Raw genomic sequence first — 27,188 nt, 5'->3', positions numbered from 1 at the left:
TGGGGTGACTAACATGGCTCTCATCAAGTTATCTTACCCAGAAACCCTTGCAAACCTCAAACTTTGACTTAAAAAAAAAATACAACACATTTTCCTCACATTTCTGTGATGGAAAGTCCTGGAATTTGCAAGGAGCCACACATTTCCTACTATTTCCCCAAGTCTTGCACTAATAATAGTACCTCACATGTGTGGGTAGGCCTAGTGCCCGCAATAGGAAAGGCCCAAAAATACAATATGAAAAATCAGCATTTCCTGTAACAAAAATTATCTGATTTGGCAATTGGGGTAGCAGTGTTTTTTAGCCGGATATCAACGGTCACCCAGAGAAACCTACCAAACCTAGAAATTTCTGAAAGCTAGTCGCTTAGCGGAGTCCATGATGGTATGCCGCACGTGGATCCCCAAAAATGTTCTTACCTACAGTGCCCTGCGAACCTCAAACTCTGCCTAAAATTGCATATTTTCCCTGGCATTCTGTGACGTAATCTTCTGGAATCAGCAGGAATCCTCAACATTTCTATCACCCAGCGCTCTCCCACTAGTTAAGATTAAAAATTATACCTTGCTTGTGTGAGTGAGCCTAGTGCACGCAACATGCACGCATTAAATAATGGAAGTCTTGTGGAGTGACTCATTTTCCAGGAAAAAACTGTTGAGGTCATATTCAAGGTAGAGGCTAGGCCCGATATGTGAGCAGGTCTTCAGCCCACCCCCACACCTTGAAGCAATAACAAAAACTCCCTGGTATCTAGTGGGCTATTTCTGTCTCCCACTGAGACAGATTGGAGTTTAAGACCTCTTATGTGCCCCCTAGTGGGGCAGAAAGACTGTTGTGGGTCATTTGAGGCGTGGTGCTAGGCCCAGTGCCTAGGCGAGCTGCCCCAACTTATTCCTCCTTAAAAACAAAAGATCCCTATTGTCTAGTGGGCTTTCTGACGTAACAACCTCCAATCTGTCCCCAGGGGGCAGAAAGAAATCCCTGGCAACCCTCAAGAAGGGATCCAATAGGGAAAGGTGCCATTGGAAAGGGAAGATTATTCAGTGTTTGGAGGACTGAGATATGCCCTCGAGCATCAAAGCAATGAAGGTGAAATAAGCTGGTTGGCTCATTTCACTTTCTCTGAAATTATGGCAGCGCGCCACACACGTAGACCATCATTTCAGATAAAAAATAATAGCCTCAGGAGCTGGAAGTTCTTCCCAGCTCTTGAGGCTAAAATAAATGAATATAAATCCCTATGATGCTGGCACCAGAGTGATTTCCTGCCTCTTCTGCCAGGATGTCCTGACCCATCACTGGTGCTGATGATGGCGATAACATGCAAGAGTTTAACCCACTCTTACTTCGTAAAGACCCACAATTTGAGAGCTTTGCTAAACTGACCAAGATCTGATAACTCTTAATGAGGTTGGTAGGGTATTCCACAAACAAGTTGCCTACTGGTAGCCAATGCAACTTTTTAAGCACTAGTGAAGCAGAGGACATTCTTGGGGGTTCCAAGGCTAAATGAGCGGGCGCATTTTTAACGTGTCGGTCGTATAATCAACAAATCATATGCACCCAAATGCAGTGTATTACCATGATTTAACTGGCTAAGAATAGTAGTTGGAACATTAAGAGGTCTGTGTTCTGCTGGAATAAATTGTAATAGTTTAATGTTTTAGGTAGAGCAAAACAAGTTCATGATAGTCTATTAACAGTAGAGGGCAGGGATAGTTAGCTGTCAAAGACACCAAGATTTTGGACCTCCAAGGATATTGACTGTAAAAAAGAAATTGGTCTGATGTGGTCAAAAATCGTCTGCAAAAACTGTGATACCTCATTTGCTACAAAATCCTTCTGTTTTGGCTTTATTGAATTTAAGAATGTTTGATGTCTGCCTCCTGATGACATCCCTGATGCAGTAATGGAAACTACCATATGAGATGGAGGTTTTATGGTCAATCGATATAATAAACCGAGTGTCATTCATAAGTACCACCCCTCTATGATAGAGTGGCTTTGCCAGTGGCCTTAAATATATGTTAAATGAGGTTGACTTGATGCTGATCCCTAAGGTACCCTTGCACTAAGGCTTTGGATTAATATGGTGGCAGATGGACTGCCTAGGTTAGGTTCTATCTTTCAGATATGACACAAATCATTTTTGAACAGTATCCTTCACTCAAGTTTCCTCTAATCTTTTAGCCAAAATGCCATCAGAAACAGTATGGAAAGCAGCTGACCAATCTAAAAATACCAGGGCCACAAAGTTGCACTTGTCAGCTGCCTTTCTCAAATTATCTAGAACTGATATCCGTGCCGTCTCCATCCCATGCATGGGGGCAAACGCCCTACTGAGCAGGAACCACTAGTCCATTGCTCTCAAGATGGTTTACTAGAATGGAGTTTAAATATTTGTGAAGTATGTTTACTGGGAATGAGAATAGTTCGATAGTTACTAAGAATATTTGGATCTGCTGTCTGTTTCTTCAGAAGGGGTCTTGCACATGCTTTGATCCAGGATTGGGAAACTACTCCCTGGGATAAAGTTGTGTTACATATAGGGCATAGAATGTCTGATATAATATCTCCTAATGAAAGCCATACTTTAGGTGGCATTAAATCTTTGGGTGATCCCAATTTAATAAAGCACACCAGGTCTTAAATTGAGATTTGGCAAAAATCACTCAATAGAACTAACAACCTCCATTTTCACCACCCTCTCGGACTATGCCCTCATCCTCGTATCCAGTCACAACCGGCTTATTCCTAATCTAAGGGAGATGTTCTTCTGCCCCATTTACAGCAGTTGAGAGACTTGACATAGTGTTGGCAGTTTTGTTCTCAAAAGGTATTGCCAAGTCCAGCAGAGTTTTTCATGTGTATTATTGCAACGGTGACAATAGGCAGATTTAGTAAACAGCATGTGATGTAAAAACATTTTTATGTATTGGTAGGTGAGTGAATCACCTTTGAGAAGTAGCTGACTTTTGCCACCTTAATACATTTTCTGTACTCTCTCTGAACTCTGTTAAGTTCAGTCTTGGTCTATGACGCATAATTAGATCTCCAGCATTTCTCAGCTGTCTTACATTTTCTCCTGGCTATGCTTAACTCCTTATTATACTAAGGTGCAGATGGACTATTCTGTGGAGATTCGGATTTACTGGTATCCCCTTATCTATCACCCTGGATTTACAACCATCATAAGACTCCACCATCATGTCAACCGCCATAAGTTGATACATGCTGGAGAGTTTGTTTTAATTGACTGCTGATCTTTATATTCATCTTTCCTCATGGGCGTATACGGGTGCCCGTTGTTTCCCTGCACCTTTCTGTCCACTTTGATAACCCACCCTAATACCAAAAAGAATCCGAAAATGATCTATTCAAGGTTTGGTGTTAACTCTCAGTTCACAAGAAAACCTTCTGTGCCAAAAATCAGATCCAGGATATGACTAGTAGTGTGTGTAAGGTCATTGTTCATTCATTAGATGCAATAGGGCTTACTCAGTATATCAAAGTCCACATCATGTGTGTTCTTAGCTGATTCTGCTCATAGATTTAAATAACCCAAGACTTATAGAGTAGCATGAGAGAGATGTCAGCATTCCATGAATTCAAGGAATCCCTAGTGACCATTGCGGCCTGAAACAAAGCAGTCCAATTCAGCAGGAGGACCCCGAAAATTGAGCTGAGAATGGCACAATTTCTACTTCAGTAAAAGTATGGAGATTGGCCCCTCCTCAAGCTCAAACCTTCCCTAAAAGTGATTGCTAATCCCCCTCCAAAGCCAAACGAGCATGGAAGGTGCTTAACTTTATATCCCATTGAACATGCCAGCCTAACATCATAGTGTCCTGCGTAGTCCAGGATTCTCTTATGAAAAACAGGTCCAATTTATTGTCCCTCATGACTTCATACATTTTTGCCGCATGATGGGGTAATGAAGGTGTATTTATCAGAGCACACTGTAGTTCATCTTGTGCTCCCCTTATGTGATAGTTTATCTGTTAGAGACTTCTAGCTGCAGATTCCTTACCTTTGAATTTCTCAGGCATCAGACTGAATCCAGAAGATTTTTCATGAGCAGTACCTCTGCACGTTAGTAGGTTGCGTTGATCAGCTTTGTGTGGAGTCGTCCATGGTCACCTATATAGGCGCCACCTTGGAGCGCTGATGTCTGGTCTTTTCTTTCTTTGTCAGTTAGCACTGATCCGAAGAAGAGCTACAACTCTCTCTTTTCTTGAAAGGATTTTTGTCAACATCTTGTCAACTTGGTTTTTAAGGAAACTTTATTCCTCCTGGTGTGTTGAGGAAGACAGGGTTTAAACTATGTGGTGCCGGTCATCGCGCCATGTCAGTTACAGACCCACACCTAGTGTGTCTGTGGTGTCTTGAGCACGACCACGACTCCAAGTCATACTTAGATTGCTGGGCCATGGCACCAAAGGCTTTGAGAGAGCGGCCCTTAAAGTTGTTAGCGGCCCATCAAGCGACGCTGCACAAAGCAACTTCTAGGTGATCACAGTCCCAACCGAGGGGAAGGGCGCGGGACCGCTGCAGGAACCCTCAAGTCCTCTTCTTACCACACCAAGTCATCAGGTCATTTGGGATAAGAAACACGAGAAGTCTGAGTGTGCTTTGACTTATCTTCGCCCATTGGTCAGCGTGACAACAGATCATCAGTGATTGAGGCACGGTTCTGCGGAGCAGTCTCCCCATATAACTTCACACTTCCCCCACTTTTCGGGAGGCGGGGTGACCCCAGCTCAGGTAAAGGAATTTTACAAGGTCATGTGCTGCGTTGAGCCAACCCCTCCGGAGCGCCTTTGGGCACCGCTGAGTCAGAGGGGGTAGCTCATCAGGTTCTGCTGCCTCGGCTCAATGGGCCCACGTGAATTGAATCACAGGTCCGGACCGGCGCCAGTTGTGCCACCCGACCTCCGCGCCCCCCCCCCCCCCACCCAAAAAACACTGGTCGTGATGCCAATGCTCCTGGCGTCCACTGGTGGTGCCAGTCCCATTTAGATCACAAATCCGACACTGAGACGGAATAGTCGATTGACTCCGATTCCGGTGCCTTCAGGACCCATGTGTCCTAGGTCGATGCCTGAGCCCTATTCCAAAGGGTGTTAGGCCTTAGTAAAGTATAGGAGGGGTCACTGGACCCTTTAGAATACCAGTTAGAAGGCCAAAACATGGATTGGTGTGAGGAACTGGGTGATGCTGGCGAACTGAATACGTCTCCAGGTGCTGGCATGATTTTTCTCCCTACTGTGGCTACGGAGGATAAAGCTGTAGGAGGCTGCCTCAGTATATGGTGTCACACCATAGGTGTACACCATAAACTGAGTCCAGGCAACCCTTAGTGATAGTGTTTTGTTGCCTTGATAACCGAAGCTCTCTAAGGGTAGCTATGGAGAGCAGCTCAGGTTTATCAAGGAGGAGAGTAAAGCACTTAGAATACCACAGTAGTCAGCCAGTAACTATCACACAAAGAACCACACCAAGTGTTATAAAATAAAGTATGATTTATTATAACATTAAAAATATACTAATGTTGGTTTAGCTCCACTTGGAGTTATCTACTGTAGAAAAGTACCGTCCTTTAGGCATGGTCACCCCCACTTTTTGCCTGCTATCAGTATGCTTTGACTGTTTTCACTGGGATCCTGCTCCCCAATGACTGTGCTCCTTCCCTCTAAATTTGGTTGCTTAGGACTTTGCACACCCCACAGTTGCCATACTGGTGCCCCCATATAAGTTCCTAGTATATGGTATGTAGGTACCCAGGGCATTGGGGCACCAGGGTTGGCCCATGGGCAGTAGCGTGCATTGAGCCAACCATGGGAACCCATGCAAAATGTGCCTGCAGGCCTGCCATTGCAGCCAGCGTGAAAAAGTGCATGCATCCTTTCACTACAGGTCACTGCACCAGGCCATTGTAAGTCACTCCTATGGTAGGCCCTCCTAGCCCAGAGGACAGGGTGTGGGTCCCTCTGTGTCAGGGCACCCCTGCATGAGCAGAGGTGCCCCTACGAACTCAAGCGCCATTGAACTGGACTTTGTAAGTGCGGGGAAGCCAATTTACCCATGTACTGGACACATACTACCTGTGTCCAGCTACATAATGGTCGCTCCGAACCTGGCATGTTTGGTATCAAACATGTCTGAAGCATACACCAATACTGTTGCCAGTATTGGTTGTATGATTTCATGCACTCTGGGGCTCCTTAGAGGACCCCCAGCATTGCTGCCACCAGCCTTCAGGGGTTTTCCGGGCAACCCGCACTGTTGCCTCCCCTCAGACAGGTTTCTGGCCTCCTGCTGGTTTACTAGCTCAGGCAGAGGAAGTCAGAACAAAGGATTTCCTGTGGGAGAGGAAGGTAACCTCCTTTCCCTTGGAAATAGGTGTTATATTGCTTGGGAGGGATAGCCTCCCAAAGCCACTGATATGCTTTGAAGGGCACATTTGGTGCCCTCCTTGCATAAACTGGTTTGCACCAGTACAGTGACCCCCAGTCCCTGCTCTTGTGTGAAAGTGGACAAAGGAAAGGTGAGTGACCACTCCCCTGTCCATCACCACCCTAGGGGTGGTGCCCAAAGCTCCTCCACGAGGCTACTTGATTCTACCGTCTTCAATCCAAGATGGACAGAGGCCCCTGGGAGCATCTCAGTGGCCCGGTTAGGTAGTTGATGTAACAGCCCCTCCTGATAGGTGGTCACCCCCTTCCTGGGCTCTTTAGGGTCTCACTCCCGGGTGTAATCTATAAATGGCACACGTCTGATTAATATATGCTAAATCTAAAGCAGATATTCAAAGTCCATAATTCACAAAAACTCCATTAATTGACTCATAGTCGTCTTTATTCTTCATACAACTCCATCATAGTTGCTCTCGGTCCAGTCAACACTTGTTTCGTCTGGGGAATACCCCTTGACTTCCTCAGGACTTTCAAGTAAGATCAATGGGTTGTTGAAAATTTGGCATAATTGCCTGTTAGACTATGAAGAGTATACATATTTACAAGTAAATCGCCCAAGATTTCCAGGTTTGTATACGTTACCGAAGATAAATAAAAAATGTGAGTCCCATCCAGGAAGACCAATAGTGTCGGGCATAGGAGGTCCCACAGAAAGAATTTCGGAATTTGTAGACATATTTTTACAACCGTTTGTCACTAATCTTCCTTCGTATATTAGGGACACAAAACACATACTGAGTTTATTATCAGATATTAAATGGGAACCTAACATGTTGATGGTAACGTTGGATGTGGTGGCCCTATATACCAGTATTTTACATGAATCGGGTATTCAAGCAATCAAATACATTGTTAACAAGAGATCAGCTAGTCTAATGGAACATAATGAAATGCTACTACAGATGATAATCTCACACTGAACCATAACTATTTTCCTTTCACTAATGATTGGTTTAAACAGAAACAAGGAGTAGCAATGGGGTCAAGATTTTCTCCATCATATGCAAACTTGTTTATGGGGTTGTTCCAGGAAAAATGGGTATGGGGCCCTGGAGCAGCAGACTGGCAAACACACATTTTGTACTGAGGTAGGTACATAGACGATTGCTTCGTGATATGGACAGGCAACGAAGAGAATCTGGAGAAATGTTGCAACTACTTGAATAACTATGATGTAAACATCAAATTTACCTATAGATACAGGTCAACCTGTATTGATTTTTTTAGATGTGGAATTATTTGTGGAAAACAATAGGATGGAGAGCAGATTACATCGCCAACCAACAGCCTGTAATACGGTATTATACGGAACAAGTGCACATCTGAAACACCAGATAGATGCAATACCATTTGGAGAAATGGTTAGAACAAGACGCAACTGCAGCAAGGATGTGGATTTTTACAAGTGTATTGAAGAGATGGGGGAAAGATTTTTAGCTAGAGGGTACAGGGAAGATATTGTTAAGAAATCTCAGCGTCAAGCTTCTAAAATTCCACACACACATACTTTACAGCCTCATGGAATAATGAAAAATTTGGGAAGAAAGAACAACAAAGAAAACATAAGAATAATTTTGGACTGTACTAATAATTCTGCCATGTTACTAAGAAGTATGAGAAAACATTGGGGCATTTTACTACAAGACCAAACATTGAAAAAATATGTTACAGACAAGCCAGAAGTATCATATAGAAGAGGATTGACAATAAATAATATTATCAGTCCAAGTTATTTGAAGAATAAGACTATATCGAACAGGTTGGATACTCACAATATGGGTTTCTTCAAATGTGCTAACTGTGCAATGTGTAGATGGGCATGGGAAAAGAGACTTTAAAGGATTGGGGAATAAAGAATATACTATCAAAACGTACATTAACTGTAACCCAACATATGTAATTTATATTTTGGCTTGCAACTGTCATAAGATTTATATGGGCAGTACTATTCGTCCCCTCAAGGTAAGGATCTCAGGACATTGGAGAGCCATCAGACAGGATGACGAACGTTATCCTATTGCCTTACACATGAGATCCAGTAAGGCACAAGGGCCACATAGAAATGTCAAGTTTTTGGGTTTGAGCATATGGAGAGAAACCCACATGGGGGTAATAGAGAGTTAGCATTAAGAAGGAAGGAATCTATATGGATAATGCAATTTGGTGCAGTGGAACAAGATCTGAACTCAGATTACAAATTAGAATATTTTTTAGCCAATACATAAATAGGTAACCATAATGTGGGGTTATGTACTATGTGCTATAGATTACCAATCTGACTAAAACAGTATCCTTAATCTCCGAAATTTAAATAACTGAATTTTGATTGGCAATAGATACTTACATGACCCCCAGTGGTCGGCGTTCAACTTCTTAGATGGACAAGTGGTGTTCAGCCACACGAGATGACCAGTCTGTTAAATATATAGTTAGGATTTTGCTAAAAGGCTTGTGATGTATAAAAAGATCCTTTTTGATATGTAAAGAGGTAACCATAATATGGGGCTATGTACTATGTATTATAGATCACCAATCTGACTAAAACAGCGTCCTTGATTTTCGAAATTTAAATAACTGTATTTTGATTGATAATAGAGACCAGTTTGTTGAATAGATAATTAGGTATTTGCTAAAAGGCTCTGATGTATAGAAAGATCCTTTTTGATATGTATTGTGAGTTTTCCGCAGTCTAATATTTAACGATATCGGATTAGTGTTAGATCATAAGATGCTTCACATTAACAATATTGGAACAATACTGTTATATCTGTTCAGACTGAGTAGAGAGAATAGTGTTCGAGAGCTTGGAGCGTGCGCATTGACACTCAATACTATGAAAGAATAGTCAGTCTTCTACCTTGATTGGAGAAGGGGCAGGCTTAAATTCGTCGAAAGAGAGGATTGACTCTCTTTTACGAAAAACAGTGTACACGCCATTTGAGAAGTAAAACATAGGTATGTGACTACGCAGCCGAATAGAATAACTCATTAATGGGTGATGTATGAATAGAATACTAACTTTAGAATCACATTACAGGATACGCCCGTTGGACTATAACTGTAATGTGGCATCCAGAACTATAATAAGAGAACTAAGTATATATATCACATGCGGACGGTCGGGTAAGCGATACAGAGCAAACATTGCCTTTGATAAAAGCATCTATCTTACAGGGTAGAAATAAAGCATTTCATTTACACTCTATAATTAGAGATAATGAATAGCACAACACTAAACTGAAAGAACGATATACCTACGGTGATTTACATTGAGAGATCAGGTATAGTGTTATCTTAGTTACAAAATGGATCACTTTTTAATAAGAACTTTCCCACGGGGTAATTTTAAGGAGCATAGGGTGCTACTATTAGGAACTGCTACGATATGGGGCTCTATGATTACATTAAGGCATAGGAACTTAATGTTATGTAATTCACATTACTAATAGGGTAGACACCCACACAGTCTGTTGCTATATCACAGTTTGCACTGTTTTGGGCTTTTGCTTTTGAAATAGTGTGTCGAACCACTGAGCATGGTTGTAGGTGATGGAATATGTTAAAGCACAATGTGGAAGATAAAAATCCATGTTTATTATAGAAAGTCCTGAGGGAGTCAAGGGGTATTCCCCAGACGAAACACGTGTTGACTGGAACGTTAACAACTATGATGGCGTTGTATGAAGAATAAAGAAGACTATGAGTCAATTAATGGAGTTTTTGTGAATTATGGACTTTGAATATCTGCTTTATATTTCTGATATATTAATCAGACATGTGCCATTCAAACCTCTTACAAAATACCCTTCATGTCTTGTCGAAAAATCCTGTAAGGCAGCATTATTCTTCAAAGTCTGAAACAATGAGGTTTGTTGAGTGAGTGTAATTTCTATTATTCAAGTTGTTCAAGAAAGTCCTTTTTTGGTGAGCTTTCTAATGGTTCAGGTATACCTGTGCATATGAAAACCTAGCATTAAAAACATTGTTAGCTAGTGCATCAAGCATTTTCATTTCTTTGAAGGACACAGATGCAAGGATTATCCTTCCCTTTTTTAACTGTAGAAATACAATCGCCAATCAAAACATTTGAAATTTAACTATATTTCACATGAACACAAAGACGTCATAACAGTCCACCAATCACCATGCAAGTACCTCTCCAAATACGACCGACACCATCTTGCTGCCTCTTTCTCTTGCTCTGTAAAATGTCAACTTTAAATTCTCAACTTCAATAAACATCAGGACCTTACAACGCAGTCAAACATGGTGATCATTCTATGTCCTTGGGATTGTTTACCGTGGATCAGCTCTCTTGCCTGAACGCCAGAACCTATATCCTACTCAAAGGCTGGAAATTCCAGATCATCCTGGTTGAGTAACATCTCAACTATGTCCACATTCTATTCTTTCCTGAAATGGAGACCAAAACGTAACTCTTGCCCCACATAGGTTTACTCAACTAACACAATATATCGAGGAGGGGGAGGATAACTAACTTATTATTGCAAATTCATATCAAGTCATCAGTTACACAGGGAGGAATAATATCAGTGAGTGTGATACATTTGTCTTCGTTGTTCTAAATAGAATTGAAGATTATTGACACAATAGCTAGAAAAACTTTTATTCTGTGGCAGGACTGGAGGTTGGTATAGGGGTGTCCAGCTTGAAATCTGTGATATAGATCCTGCTGGGTCTTCAAATAGCTTCATGGGTGGTGGCTGACCTGGTTATTGAATGGGGAAGCCTTCCTGAGATCCTCTGAACCCCCAGAGACTTTGGAGGACATGTAGCTGGGTAACATTGCCCAGGAAGAAGCACTGGCGCCACAGGAGAAAGTTTCAAAATGGCAACCACGATCTCTGCAGTGCTGCGGCCTTGGATTGCAGGACAAGTAGACTGAGGAACAAAGCTCTAATGAGCTCTATAGAGCAGAGGCCCCCTCAGAACCCACGCGCTCCTTGCCAGTGCTAAGAGTCGCCACCTGCCTCTACATCCGACGAAGACTGGGGCGAGATGCGAGGCCCACAGCGCAATCCAGGCCTAAGTGCAACTTGGGCGGAGAGGGTATGGTACCACTGCTCTGGCACTTTGGCACATGCATTATTGTTTGCCATTGCCTTGCACGCCATTGTAGCACAACAAACGCTCCAACTTTTCTTTTTGAGTGCTTGGGGACTAGGCATCTGGGTGCTTCAGCTTGAGCTACACTGTCCCTAACCAGCTGACCCACACCATGGCGACATCCAAATATAGGGTATTAAAGGCAGCCTCCATCTATGGCATGCTCCAGTCACTTCGAGCAGATAAGCCTCAACACCAAAGCTCACAGGACACAATCTCTGAGTGAAATTGGACTCTGGATGATGCCTCCCTGCAGGCCCCAGCTACTAAGGGGCATAATGGCAGAATTCCAAAAGGATATGGTTCCCTGGCGTCTGTCTGGGCTGAACCACTCTGACAAACGCACAGAATCTTGCTTTGACCTAGTGGATAATGAAGTGGAAGTGACATCCCACGAGGATTGATGAGCTAGTGCATAGGTTGACCACTAGAAACCAGTCACAAAGACCTAAACGATAAGGTGGATGCCATAGAAAACATTCGAGGAGGAACAGTGTCCGACTGCAGGGAGTCTCCCAAAACAGAACTTGAAGAATACTTCCAGGCCTTATTTCAGCTCCTCCTGCAGAGCCCAACAGGAGACTTTCTCCTCCCACCGAGGCTCGACCATACGCATATGGCCCTATCCACAAGCCAACAAAAATGGAATCTAGGACCTAATGTCCTCACAAGGGTGCATTTTTTTCACAGAAAAGGAGGCCATCATGAAGGTGGCTCTGCAACAGGAACACATCCAATTCCAGAATGTCATTATCTCACTATTTCAGGATGTCTTGCTACTCACACTGGCCCGACACAGAGACTTTACACCAATTACCTCTCACTTACACAATGAACAAATCACCTACAGAGTGGTTTCCTGTTCTGTTTTGATCTTCACTAATAAAGCAACCCACTACAGGGGCCACTGAAATAGCGGGGCAAAAGAAATCCATGGCTTATCGAATATGGTGACTGCAGTGAGAAGGCTTACCTCCTCTGTCAACCCAAGACTAGATGTCAAAGGAGATTGGCACACCCCAAATAACAACAAAGCCAGGAAACACCAAAAATGCCAGCACCAGCTTTGCAACAACGACCAGCCACTACAGAAGAGAACTGAGTCACTTTGCAGTAAGGAAGGCTGCACTTGCCACTCCCATTAGAAACATCCCCTGCCAGGGTCCTCCACCGACACCTATTAATTACAGCGACCCTGTCCGGTGGCAAATTGTGGCTTTCCACCAAACCCTGCTCTCTGCCTCAGTAATCGACTGGTCTCATCATTGCATCCATGGAGCCTACCCTGAATCCAAAGACGGCTGTCTCTCCATGAACGTCTGATGGACACATTTGCATGAGGACTCGCTCTGTCAATATGTTCAAGATATTTCATTTTTTAGTTATATTGTTTACATTGACCAGTTTTCTGTTTGTTTTCTGTTCACTGCACTATCAACCACAACTCATACAGTGTTCAGATGGTACTGTGCGAAGCTTCGTCATACATCCCTCCTGTCCCAGCAGTGCTACCCAGGTCAGAGAGGCAAGCTCGCAGATTGCTGGACTTTGTTTCACCTTCGAGCTACTGTCATGGGGAAGAGCCCCTCCCCTTCTCATGACAACCACATCAGTTGTCACTTCAATATCCAAGGGCTCAACTCCACAGTAGAGAGAAGAGCTTTACTACGATGGCCGAAATCTAAGAAAGTAGACATAACCCTTATCCAAGAAACCCATCTGCTTTGAAATAATGTCCGTAGGCTCCACTCCTATTGGTTCCCCTCATAATTCCATGTTGTCATGACTTCCAAAATGAGGGGCGTAGCCATAAATACTAAAGTGTGGCCTACCCTTCGATTCTTGAAAGCCGATCTGACCATCCAATTGTGCTGTTTTAGTAGGGCTCTCAAAAGATCAATACCCTCCATCTTGAAATGGTGGTGTAAGATCCAACCCTTCAGTTCTTGCAGATGTCATACCAACCTGCAACATCCTTTTTTTCCTTACAATGATGATATTGCTGACAAAAGCCGTGGGTTTGGGTTTGGCGGGACATATCACCTCCTTGGCCAATAAAACCAGAAGCTCTGTATCTATAAACTTTGCTCACATAGGGGAAAAAGTGACTGTCTAGGTTGCACACATTGCCTTTGGGTGCTGTAAAACTCGAGTTTGAAACCGTGAACAGAATCAAACACCCATGCATCCTTTAGCACCAACTGCCACTTGTGTATGAAATTGTACACTTTGGATCTGTCTTTTGCTTTCTTGCAATCACTAGTGAATTAAAGCATGAAGGTGACCATATTGGGATGAATATCTGGTGTGTCTGCTACCTTGTCCAGTAACACAAGCCTTTGGAACTCTGCTTTTATTAGACTGTGCACCTCCTTGGCAAAGCGTTTGCACAATCTGACCTGCCATATTCAGCCACCCTGGACGTTTGCATTCATTTGGAGGCCCTTGAATAGATGATACTGTCCGGATCAAAATATAGAATTCCAGACTGCCATCTGGGAACTCCCTCTGGTGAAATGGTAGGCTTCCTCCTTTTCTTTTTCTTTGAGAATACTGGCTCCTGGAATTATCTGAGGGATGTGATCAGTCATTATCACTATTGCTCTATTTAGTCGGGAAGCGTGAACCCAAAACGATTTGTGCTGGTGCCAAGATACTTTTGCTGTGATCACCAAAATATGTCTGAGACACTTATTCCAGTGCCTTAGAGTGAGGCCATTTTGTTGATTTAAAATTGACTTTAGAAGGCTCCGGGTCTGAGGCGATCTTTGACAGATTCCCAGAGACTGAGATGCTTTCACCCTCTTGATGTTGCACATAGCGCTTCAGCTGCGTTGTAAATGGCTTAAAGGCCTCCTCCAGGGCCCTGTTAACTGACTGTTTGACTGATTTGTTCAATTCCTCAACAAGTTCCTTCTCAAAATAATGTCTATAGGTTCCCCTTCAAAATACTCCTACTAATCAGTATTTAAGGGTTGCATTTCTACCACTGACACAGATCCACAGATTGACACCCAAGAAGGGAAAATAGGAGGGAGCAGACCTCGAGAAAAAGGGATGTGGTGAAGGTAGTAGCCCTTCCTCTGAGGAGACAACTTATTGTATTATTACAACCCCACACTTTTTCATGAGTGGGTTGTCTGGAGCTCAAAGGATAATAAAATAATCAAATTGTTACTTTGTTGAGTCCTGTGTGTCAAGGCTTGAATTATGACAGCTGTGAGCTTTGACATCCAGTGCCCCCTCTTTGTTGCATGCACGCTGTCATCATCAACGACAAAAGAGGACTGCGCTCACTGCCTGAAGCCCTGAGACACGGCCCTGCCCCCGAAGTCTCGCACTAAATCAAATGCCGATCGAGTGACAAAGTAAATAACCAAAACCCATATTCAAGCCATGTGCTTTAAGACAATGCTCCCTCTCAAAGTTGGAAAAACAGCTGCATGGGTATCTGAAACTTGGAAGAAGGCCCGTTACGTTATTAAAAAAAAAAAAAAAAATACGGCCAAATATTTTACACAGATACAATCAACAATCAAAGCAATAAATAAGCATGGAACAAATACAACAAAATATATCTTGACTGCCAGACAGCAAACGAAGAGGCAGCAAGATGGTGCTTGTTGTATTTAGAGGGGTATTTTTATGGTGATTGTTTTGTTTGCCTGCTGTATTTTTGCAGTAAATAATAGTTTGTTTGTAAGGAACAAGGGGAACCCATGAATATAGAGGGACCAGGGGTACATATCTTTTTGTAGGATCAACAGTCCCTGATACAAAACAAACAACTCATTACATAATGATGCCTAAGTATGTTGTCCAAATAGACAATTTGCGAATTATTTATTAGCGTTAATATCAACAAATATGTTGGAAACAAAAGAAAAAGGAAAAAATAAAAATAGTCAAGGAAACTCAGGCATATGAGTGTGACATTGAACTTATTTAAATATAGTCATGATTGTCAAGTACCGCTGCTCTTGTGTACAATATTATCAACATTTACAATCGAGTTTAGGTACTAAAGTCCACTGTCACAGAGGCCGCACTTGAAAGCAATCTGGAGCTTGTTACAACTGAACATGTGACCCCAGCAGTAGCATTTGACCTGATGTGTTGGTGCTTTTTACATGTAGCTATAGTGTGGGATAAATGGTCCCGTGCCAGGCAGAACAGGCCCCCAGTGAAGACGTATCTCGCATGCTTCCTCGTGTACTTCCATACCACACATTAACACCTCTCTTGGACTGATGGAATGTATACCATAGGGCCGCGTTGGGTAGCCTCAGACCTGTAGTTTGACCCTTCGACAGGCAAGTGACAGATTGAAAAATTCAACTGTGCAGCATGCAGAACCGAGCTACAGTGCAACCGACTACTGATTCTGACAGGTTCCAAGGGTGCTGAACGGTGTCCCATGGGGTAATGTTGTTTACCTATTTTAACTACTAATAGAGGTTATCCTTCGACCACAAATTAACTTGGAGGAATCAGCTGTGCTAGGCTGCAAGATAAATACTTGGTCTTCTATAACAGCCGTCCTGGTAGTATACCACAGGTTTAACTTTGTGCCGAACTATAGAGCTATAGGAATGTCAAGGACCTGCAAAAGGCCGGAAATCCTTTTGAAGGTTTTTACTTCTTGAAAGCCCATAAACACCCATGTAAGATTTGCTGCATTATGAAAGTTTGGGGCATTTACTACAACTTAAACCCTTATGGCTGATACCATGGTCAAAAGAGCTGCACAGATATCTGTCCTATAACCAAATGCGAAATACAGCTAATCCTTAAGCTATTAAATATATATGAAGAAAAAACTATCTGAAACTGCGTTTTGCCTTTTATTATGTATTCTCTGTTAAGTTATGTGTATGTTTTTAGTTGTATGTACTGTTTATGGTGGTTAGCTGAGAGAAATAAAGAACGTTACTTAACTTTGCTACTGTTTACAGGCACCATTACCTTCAATACAACAGTTTGCAAAGTCTAACGTGCACTAATGCTACAACTTACAGGGCTTCTGAGGATGTCACATGAGAAATAACCTGACTCTACGTGTGTTGATCTGTTTGACTTTTATATGAATCCATTTGCAGATGTATCTGGATGTGATCTGTCCCATCCGCTCCATTGTGTTGCGGGTGACATTTGAGTTAATAGCTCTGGTGATGAGTGGTAAAGAGCATCAACTCCATCAGCTTCAAGAAGTCAGTTGAGATTTGAACTGATTTTCTTTCTGCCCACATACCTTTTGACGAGAATAAATTAGCATTGGTTTGAGAGCTAGGAGCGGCTTACTGATTTTTCTCTTTAAAACAAACTAGAGATCACACCCAACACCTTCCTTTTGGGTTCCCTGCATTGCCTTGTGTTTGCAATTGTGTTGTCAGTGGATCTTAAAGTGTGAGCCTGCAGGTCTTGAAGGGCATATGGAAGGATTACACTTCTAGATGAATCCCGAGGTTGGAAGGAGCTGCATTGCAATCCTTTTTTTTTTTTTTTTTTAAATCATAAGGGAAAAATCTGTGACCGAACCTACGCATAGTCTGCAGAGAGCCTTTTTCTATTGGGCTACCTAGGAATGCCCAGCCACCCTAAAATGGGGTCATCAAGTTGTGCTGCAGGCTTTTTAGTTTTTTATGGGTATATTGTACTTGATCATAAGGACACATGGAATATGCTGTGGTTCATATCCTGTGTCCAGAAAGAAGTCCAACAATTGGAGATAAGTAAACAGCTCACTTAGAGACCCATCCTGTCTAGGAGAAAGACTGTTTGGATGCAAAACTAGACAACGAGAACTGTCTTCTTCCTATGGTAGTTCCCTATAGTAAGCATTGCAGAATGGACCTTAGACGTCTGTTTGGGATTTGAGTGCTGTTGTGCCATCTTTCACCACATAGCCCCTCAGTCATTTGCAACACTGTCCTAAGCATTGGGCCCTCAAAGGTACAGCGCGGAATGTGCAGTGTTTTATCGAAGTGAAAGGTCATCCAATTGTAAATATGGTTTCCAATGAGTGAACCTACAGCTATATGTAGTATTCTATGTAAAAAGTTTCATTAAAATCCGTGATAACCCTGATGGTGCCTATATGTAGTACACTCCTCCACCATCCTCTTTGTTTATCTGCTTCAAACAGAGTGCATAATAATGTAGTGTTTCTGATTGCGCAGCAGTCCGCAGCACCATAGTCACAAACATCCTTTAGCAAAGCAGATTTGGGTGTGAATTAATTCAAAGAAATCTATCAATATCGAGTGCCATCTCCTACAGCATTTTTGCTCGTTCTCTTCTGTCCTGGACCCTCATTGGAACCATGGCGGCTTCACAAAGAACATCATGCAACTCTCTACATGATCTGGGATATGTCTACCAGGGATTTTAATTCTGTGGGTCCTTAAGATGTACACTTGCACTGGTTTCTGTCTTCAAGAATCACTGTAGTGACCACCGGTCTGGAATGCTAGAACAAACAGGTGGACCTGCCACCATGGATAGCTATCCACTCAGGCGGCTCTTTCCATAGATGCTGGAACCATTTCAGAGGAAAAATGTTCAGTGACACATTGACTACTTTAAATTAGGTGGAACGGGCCATTTAACTATAAAAGCCCCCTCCATTAATCTGTGTTTAATGCATGTCAACCAATAATATAATGAACCAGCCTCCTCCACCTTTTTTTAATGTGGTTTGATTTATGGAGTTGGGATATCATTGGTAAATGGCAGGGTTTTGTTGAAGTGATTAGTTGTCAAATTCAAATTAGATTTCACCTTTGGAGTATGACATCAACCCAACCTTCTGTATGTTGGGTCCGTCCAACATGCTTGTGCCTTTTTACAGTGTATTTTTACTTTAGCCTTTCATGATGTTTTTCATTTAAATGTCTTATTTCTCTTGCAGGCTCGGTGTGAAAATCCGTGCTGAGGTGGCTGTTTGCATCACAACTCCAGTCTTATATTATGTGTTCACTGTGATGGCATTGCAGATCGTATGAATGACTCTGGATTATAGACTTGAGAAATTCTCATCTCTGCTGCAGAAGAGCTTGGTCTAGCACTGACCGTTGTGAGACATCAGGAAGCTTGTGTCTCAGTAGCTTCCTTTGCTTGGTGCCGATGTTGGAGCTGGGAACAAAAGCATCCTTTGTAAACAGGGTTAATTGAAGTATGGTGACCTCCTGAAGATCTCCCAACATCAGCACCATCTGGTGTGTTTTGATCTGTCACATCTCTGGGTTGCCTAGCAGAAGAAGGCATTACTCACCTTTTGAGGGAACCAGCTTGTGGAAAATGGCCACTTCAAGTGTGAAAAGTAAGTGTTGTTAACTCACCACATGACCTACTGTTTAAATCACACAAAGGTAAACAGGGATTACATTTCCTATAAAGTGCACTGTCTTAATTTCAGCATTTGTTTGAGTAGTAATTTTACCTAGAAAACAAATCAATGAACCACAGTTCATCACTGCAGACTAAAAACTCCTGAATGGGAGGAGGGGGTACACACATTGAATCTCAATCTAAAGCATAAGCTGGTCTTGTAACTACAGAATCCAGACCGTTTTCCTTCACATGCCCTATCCTAGGACGTCCTACTCTACCCAACAAGGAATAGGAGTATCCATCCCTTTGGCCTTATTACATAAAAGCAACTGGAAAAATATAGGTGAGCTAGAACTTTCAGTATGGCCCAGAACTTGCATATACATTTGCTCACCATTGTTAGTGTTCAGACTCTACCACTGTTTCACACTCTGGTACCAGCACTACAGATTCACAATACTTCTGTTCAGTCTCATGACTGTCCCACAAGTCTTGACCACAGTGCTAACCATAGAGGCGCTGTAGTAACAAAGTTCCAAAAGTAAGATGGAAAATGTTTTGTTTATTCTCAGTAAAGTTCCCAGCAACGGAGCGGCTGGCTGACAGGAACAAGCATAGAGAAGCAACTGGCAAATTAATCAAATAATGCATTCCAAATCGAATACAAAGGAATGCTCTCGTGCCAGACCCACGCACGAGGAAATAAAACAAATGTGGATAAATATAACAATAAAGGTACTATTTGTTACCACAACTATGAACGGTTAAAACATGCCTACTGTACAAACTACTACATATCTCCTCTCTTCAATATTATGAATAAAAATAAACAAAAAGTAAATAAATAACTTAGCACAAAACAAAATCAGCATTTTTTTTGGTAGTACAGATACTCTTTTAGGAAGATCTACACTATCATTGTTGACTCTCTCATGGACATAATCTTTAGCTTGTACATAATCCTGCTGATTGACCTTTGGCACAATAGGCAAAGTAGTGGAATCAATCTCAGTCCTCACTGCAATCAATAGGAGTTTCCTTATTACCCACAATACCAGGTGTCAACTGAGATCTTTCTGTGTTACTGTCACGTTCAATATCTGGAAGAGAAAAGTATTGCGATTTATCCATATATATATTCTTCATAACCCCTGAAGGCAAATCCATATAGGAATTAGCATCATGTTTTTCAGTATAATTTGTGATTTTAGCAACTCTGCTTAGACTCCACCATGAACCATTATTCAACTTGGCTGAGGTTTTTCCCACTCATACAACCTTGAAAGCTTTTGAAAACTTTGACTCACCCTTTCTCACCCGATAAGGAAGCTTGATCCTGACAAAATCTCCAATTTTCACCTTAGTATTATCAATATTATTTTTGTCTAATTCTCCCTTATTTTTCTTGTTAACTTTTGTTTTAGCCTCAGAATACATTTTTTAAGGTCAATAATGGGCAATTCTTTTCTCAACCATGCAGGGGATAATGTGCGTGGAACACGCCCTTTGAGCATGGAAAATGGTGAAAACAGTTGTTAAATTGGGGGACGAATTGTATGCCCAAATCTTTTCTTCAACAAATTCCTTGACATTAACCCTATTGATTATGGCCGATTGTACAGCCTCCACAATAACCCTATTAAATCTTTCAACAAGGCCATTCATATTTGGAGCATAAAGCGAAGTTTTTAAATGCAAAATATTATTGACTTTCATGAATTCCTGAAACTTAAAGGATGTAAACTGTTTACCATTGTCGGTGACAATGCTTGATGGTAACCCCTCCTTAAAAAAACATTCTTTTAAAAACCTTATAACACTGTCTGTGATGGGCTCAGCAATCCATTTGACCTCTGCCCATTTAGAAAAGTAATCAATAAGTACAATGACATACATCTTGCACCTAGCTAGATTATCATACAGTCCCAAAATATCCAATGCTACTTTGCTCCATGGTCTAGTTGGATACTCAGATTTAACCCCTTCGCTGCCAGGTCTTTTCCCCCTCCTGTGCCGAGCCTTTTTTTGGCTATTTGGGGCAGTTCGCGCTTAGGCCCTCATAACGTTTTGTCCACATAAGCTAGCCAAGCCAAAGTTGCGTCCTTTTTTACCGAACATCCTAGGGATTCTAGAGGTACCCAGACTTTGTGGGTTCCCTTGAAGGAGGCCAAGAAATTAGGCAAAATACAGTGAAATTTATTATTATTATTTTTTTTGGGGGGGGGGGGAAAGTGGGTTTGCAGTGCTAAAATCGCCAGCTTTCAGGAACAGGCAGACTTGAATCAGAAAACCCAATTGTTCAACACAAATTTGGCATTTTACTGGGACATACCCCATTTTTACTATTTTTTGTGTGTTCAGCCTCCTTCCAGTCAGTGATAGAAATGGGCGTGAAACCAATGCTGGATCCCAAACACCTAAACATTTCTGAAAAGTAGACAAAATTCTGAATTCAGCAAGGGGTCATTTGTGTAGATCCTACAAGGGTTTCCTACAGAAAATAACAACTGAAAAAGAAAAATATTGAAATTGAAGTGAAAAAAACAGGAATTTTTCTCTACGTTTTACTCTGTAACTTTTTCCTGCAATGTCAGATTTTTTAAAGCAATATACCGTTACGTCTGCTGGACTCCTCTGGTTGCGGGGATATATAGGTTCATCAAGAACCCTAGGCACCCAGAGCCAATAAATGAGCTGCACCCTGCAGTGCGTTTTCACTCTATACCGGGTATACAGCAATTCATTTGCTGAAACATAAAGAGTAAATAATAGCTATCAAGAAAACCTTTGTATTTCCATAAAGGGCACAAGATAAGGTGTTGAGGAGCAGTGGTTATTTGCACATCTCTGAATTCCGGGGTGACCATACTAGCATGTGAATTACAGGGCATTTCTCAAATAGATGTCTTTTTTTACACACTCTTATATTTGGAAGGAAAAAATGTAGAGAAAGACAAGGAGCAATAACACTTGTTTTGCTAATCTATTTTTCCCCAAGTCTCCCGATAAAAATGATACCTCACTTGTGTGGGTAGGCCTAGCGCCCGCGACAGGAAACGCCCCAAAACGCAACGTGGACACATCAAATTTTTTTTAAGGAAAACAGAGATGTTTTTTGCATAGTGCCTACCTGTAGATTTTGGCCTCTAGCTCAGCTGCCACTTAGGGAAACCTACCAAACCTGTTCATTTGTGAAAACTAGAGACCTAGGGGAATCCAACATGAGGTGCCTTGTGGGGTTCTGACCAGGTTCTGTTACCCAGAATCCTTTGCAAACCTCAAAATTTGGCTAAAAAAAACACGTTTTCCTCACATTTTGGTGACAGAAAGTTCTGGAATCTGAGAGGAGCCACAAATTTCCTTCCACCCAGGGTTTCCCCCAAGTCTCCTGATAAAAATGATAACCTCACTTGTGTGGGTAGGCCTAGCCCCTGGAGGCAGATCGGCCTAATAACAATGGGGGGGGGCAGAAATGGCCTAAAATAAATTTGCCACCCCCCCGGGAGCGACCCTTGCCTAAGGGGTCGCTCCCCTTGCGTGAAATTCACGTTTAAAAAAAGAAAAAAAAACTCCCTGGTGTCTAGTGGTTTCTGTCCCCCTTGGGGGCAGATTGGCCTCATAAAAATAGGCCAATCTGCCCCAATTTACCCCCTAGGGGAGTGACCCTTGCCTAAGGGGTCACTCCCCACACCTAAATCAAAAAGCTAAACAAAAACAAAAGAAAAAAATATATATCCCTGGGGCCCCTCTGGGGGCCCCCCTTTCTGCCCCCCCAGGGGCAGATCATCCTATTAATAGGGGGGGGGGCAGAAATGGCCTAAATATAATTTGCCCCCTAGGGGAGCGACCCTTGCCTAAGGGGTCGCTCCCCACCTAAAAAAGAACCAAAACAAAAAGAACAAAAAAAATGATCCCTGGTGCCTAGAGGTTTCTGCCCCGCCTAATAATAGGCCTATCTGCCCCCAGGGGGGGCAGAAAAGGCCTTCCCAAAATAATGCCCCCCCTGGGAGCGACCCTTGCCCAAGGGGTCGCTCCCTTATGTCAATTTCCCCCAAAAAATGAAAAATCACTGGTGTCGAGTGGGGTTTCAAAGGGAAGGAAATACATTTCCTTCCCTTTGAAGCCTCTCCGGGCCTCCCCCACGTGATTGAAAGAGAAATGCGATGGGGGAGACCCTGTAACAAATCAGCGCGCGCTGACGTCACAGGGGGATGGAGGGTGTCGGGGTGGGAGGGGAAGGGCTTCCCCTTCCATCCCTGACTTGGGGAGGGGTGGGGGTAAGCACACAGAGCAGCACTGTGCCGAAGGACGTAACCACTACGTCCTCGGCACAGAAGGGGTTAATAGGTACACATTTGCTGGTGACAAGATTCTTATCAGAATTAGAGCAAATGACACAATGTTGGACAAATCCAGAAATTGGGCTATCCATATAAGGTCACCAAAACATTTCTCTTATTTTATTTTGAGTTAAGGTTTCCCCTAAGTGTCCTGCGTGGGCTAACTTAATAATATTGGGGCGAATCGCCTTAGGGGGAATCACACAATCATCTTTTAAGATTAAATCCCCTGATACTGAAATAGAATTTCTGACCTTCCAACATATCTGCATAGATGGTGACAAAACCTTTTCACGAGGCCATTCTTTGTTACAAAATGTTTAAATGTTTTGTAATTTTTCATCCTCACTACAACTCTTACACCAGGCATCCTTGGAAAACTCATCCTTACATAGTGGTAAAATATCATCTGTAGCAGCAACCACACATTCTTCTAATGTCTCAGGAAACATTTTAACAGAATTGTCAGGTAATCTGGATAGACAGTTGAAAATTCCTTGAATACGTACAGCTTTGAAATTATACTCCTATTTTTGACAAAATCCTGACTAAACGAGAAGATGCTCTACCAGTACCATTTCTGTTTAGCAAAGCAAATAGGGGTTTGTGATCCGTTTTAATGGTAAATTCTCTGCCCCACAAATAAGTTTTAAAATGTTCTACGGCCCATCTGCATGCTAAAGCTTCTCTCTCAATAGATGAATATTTAGATTCAGAAACTGAAAGAGGTCTTGAAGTGAAAGCCACAGTATTTTCTGAGTAAGTATTGCCCCTAACCCTTCAGAGCTGGCATCCACTTAAACAGCACAAACTGAACCTTGAATGAACTGAGACAATGGTGCGGCCTCATTAATGCTTTAAGTTTATCATACGCCTCCTGATGTTCACTCAACCTTGTAAATTTTACTCCTTTCTCAAGTAAGTGTCTTAAAGGTAACGCTATTTGGCAAAAATGAAACACAAACCTAGAGTAAAATTCACACAAACCCAGGTAAGATCTTAATTGATCTTTATCAGAGGGTATACCCGTCTTCTTTATAGCTTGTAACAAACAAGCTTTAGGAGCTATACCCTTTGAACAGATGGTGTGTCCTAAATACTCTACTTCCTCTGTTAAAAATTTTCATTTTTCCATTTGTAGTGTCATCCCTTTTTCTTGTAAAAGTGACAGAACTTTTGACAATCTCATATTATGAGAATCAATGGTATCAGCAAAAATTAGAATGTCGTCTTGAAAAGCCATAACTCCATCCATGTTTCCAAATAGCTTATGCATACGTTTTTGGAATACGGATGCAGCGGACGCCAACCCAAACGGCATGCGGGTATATCTGAAAGCCCCTTCTGGAGTTATAAATGTAGTTAAATGTCTGCATTCCTCATCAAGAATAATCTGATGATATGCTGATTTGAGATCAAGAGATGTAGAAAATTTCGCTCCACTCAAAAGTGCAAAAAGTTCTTGGATCTTTGGTAGGGGATGGCAATCAATAATAATTTGTTTATTTAATGATCTCAAATCTGCACATAATCTCAAAGACCCACTCTTTTTTTTTTTTTTAACTAAAACTATGGGAGAAACCCATTCAGAGGAGTCTACTGGTTCAATGACACCATCCTTAAGTAACTGATAAAGCAAAATACTAAGTTCTTTCCTAACACTAAGTGGAACATCCCTCAACTTGTGTCTGACTGGTAATGCCCCCACTTTCAATTTAATGTTATGTGTGAATCCTTTAACAGTACCCACATCTTTTCTAAAGACATTCTTTTACTCTGAAATAATCCCTTCAATATCTTGCTGTATTGTCATGCAATACACCGGAACGTCAGCAGATGGATCCAAAACCATTCCAAGATTACCTTGATGTCTCCATCCCGAAAACGTACTGTCCTTTGTCAACCACATAAATTTTACCTAAAATATTGTGGACATGACAAGAAATAGAAGCTACAAAATAACCTAAAATATTAATTATTGTCCGACTATAACCATAAGCTTTAATGTCATTGCTCTCCAACTTCCGACCAGTGTTTGTTGAAAAATGCCTCAGATATGATAGAAAAAGGTGATCCAGAATCCACGAGCATTATAGTTGAGAATCCATCAATGATAACTTCGCACTTTGTAGGAAGATATAACTGGGTGTCAGTGTCAAGAATATTATATTGTTTAGGCTTATCTTCTGTAATCATCAAGACTACACTTTCGACATCTTGGATACCATGTTCAATCTCCAATTGTTTTCCAACAATTGAATTAACATTCCTTTGAGATCTTCAAACTGTAGAAAAATGTCCAGTTTTACCACATTTGAAACACTCTTAAAATAATGCAGGACAGGTTGATTTGTTGGTATGCAGATTTGATCCACATCGTACACATTTTAATTTGTTCAGGTTATTTTTGTTGTACCCTTTGCTGTATTTATATTTGTTGACATTGCGTATGGCAGCTACTTCAAGATGATTATCTTTTGTCATCATTTAATGTCTTGCAAGATCATATTGACCTTTCAATACCTTTAACAACTTCTATTACTTCTTTAAGTGATTGATTTTTGTGTCTTAGAAGTTGTTCTTGAATCTTTTTGTTATAACAGTGCGTAATAATTTGATCCTAAATATATTGATCAGTAATGGTACCAAAATCACAGGTTAAAGCCAAAATACGAAGAGCAGCCACATACCCTTCAATAGGTTCTGTGGAAAATTGGTGCCGTGAATAAAAGTTAAAATGTTCTGTAACTACATTTGGTTCAACTGTGAAATGTAATTGTAATCTGTCCTAAGCTTCAGAGAAAACATCATAATCATTTATATCAGTTCCTTCAGGTGGTTTATGTGGAGGCAAATGATCCAATATTTCCTGAGCTTCTGTACCAATAACATTTAATAGTAGCCCTTTTTTCCTAGACGCATAAAACAAATTTCCATCAGGTGCAATCATAAAATTATTAAATAAAGCATGCCATTTGTTCCGCTTCATTGGTACATGCCCTGGATTTTGTTGTAGTGGATTACAACACTGTTGCATTGTTAATTAAAAATAAAAAATGCAAATAAATGTATATAAATATATGTATATATTCATATTATCAAATCAGAAATAAATAAATAAATAAAAATAGGAGCTGGTACTCACTTTTTTTTTGGACAGTTTTAAATAATGAAATTAGGTTGCTGAAATTTTGAGAAGAACGAAGCTTAAGTTGTGTTGTGTGTGAGTGATTTGAAGAATGCACATGAAAAGAAAACAAAATGGTGTCTCGTAAGTTACGTTCAAGCCAGAAGGCTACCGGCTGTTAAATAAGTGCTGCCAGGACTCCAAATTTGAAATGTAAATAATAAAAACAGCAAAGCTTGGGAACACGTAACTTAGAAGGAAAGCTACAAGCTGTGAACAGCCTTAATTGCTGCCCCACACTGAGCAAGTCAAATCACGGAGATAGCTGAAGACAAACATCCATTTCCTACCGAGTGACAGTTGAGGAGAACACGAAATCCAGTAGTTGTCGTAAATAACAAGTGAGTAGCTAATTCAACCAACGCGTAATTTTCCTCCGATATGACTGGCACTGCTGGGAACGATCGTCGCCAAAATGTAGTAATGAAGTTCCAAACGATAGATGGAAAATGTTTTGTTTAGTCTCAGTAAAGTTCCCAGCAACGGAGCGGCTGGCTGACAGGAACAAGCATAGAGAAGCAACTGGCAAATTAATCAAACAATGCATTCCAAATCGAATACAAAGGAATGCTCTTGTGCCAGACGCACGCACGAGGAAATAAAACAAATGTGGATAAATATAACAATAAAGGTACTATTTGTTACCACAACTATGAACGGTTAAAACATGCCCACTCTACAAACTACTACAGGCGCCTTCTTGAGTGACCAGGAGTTCATCTATT

At 41.6% G+C, this 27,188-nt stretch overlaps 1 protein-coding gene across 1 annotated transcript in view; it reads left to right on the top strand.

Annotated features, from left to right (window-relative positions):
* MROH1 (maestro heat like repeat family member 1) overlaps positions 1-27,188 on the top strand; it is a 1,237,492-nt gene that overhangs the window by 33,513 nt on the left and 1,176,791 nt on the right. The window contains exon 2 of the mRNA XM_069221041.1: positions 18,515-18,925. Within this exon, the coding sequence (XP_069077142.1) occupies positions 18,904-18,925 (22 nt within the window). The 5' untranslated portion in view covers positions 18,515-18,903. The remainder of the gene's footprint in view (positions 1-18,514; positions 18,926-27,188) is intronic.

The sequence above is a fragment of the Pleurodeles waltl genome, chromosome 2_2 (assembly GCF_031143425.1).
Source record: "Pleurodeles waltl isolate 20211129_DDA chromosome 2_2, aPleWal1.hap1.20221129, whole genome shotgun sequence".
Taxonomy (NCBI): Eukaryota; Metazoa; Chordata; class Amphibia; order Caudata; family Salamandridae; genus Pleurodeles; species Pleurodeles waltl.
Note: the sequence above shows the minus strand (reverse complement) of the source record. Positions and strands in the feature narration are given on the sequence as shown.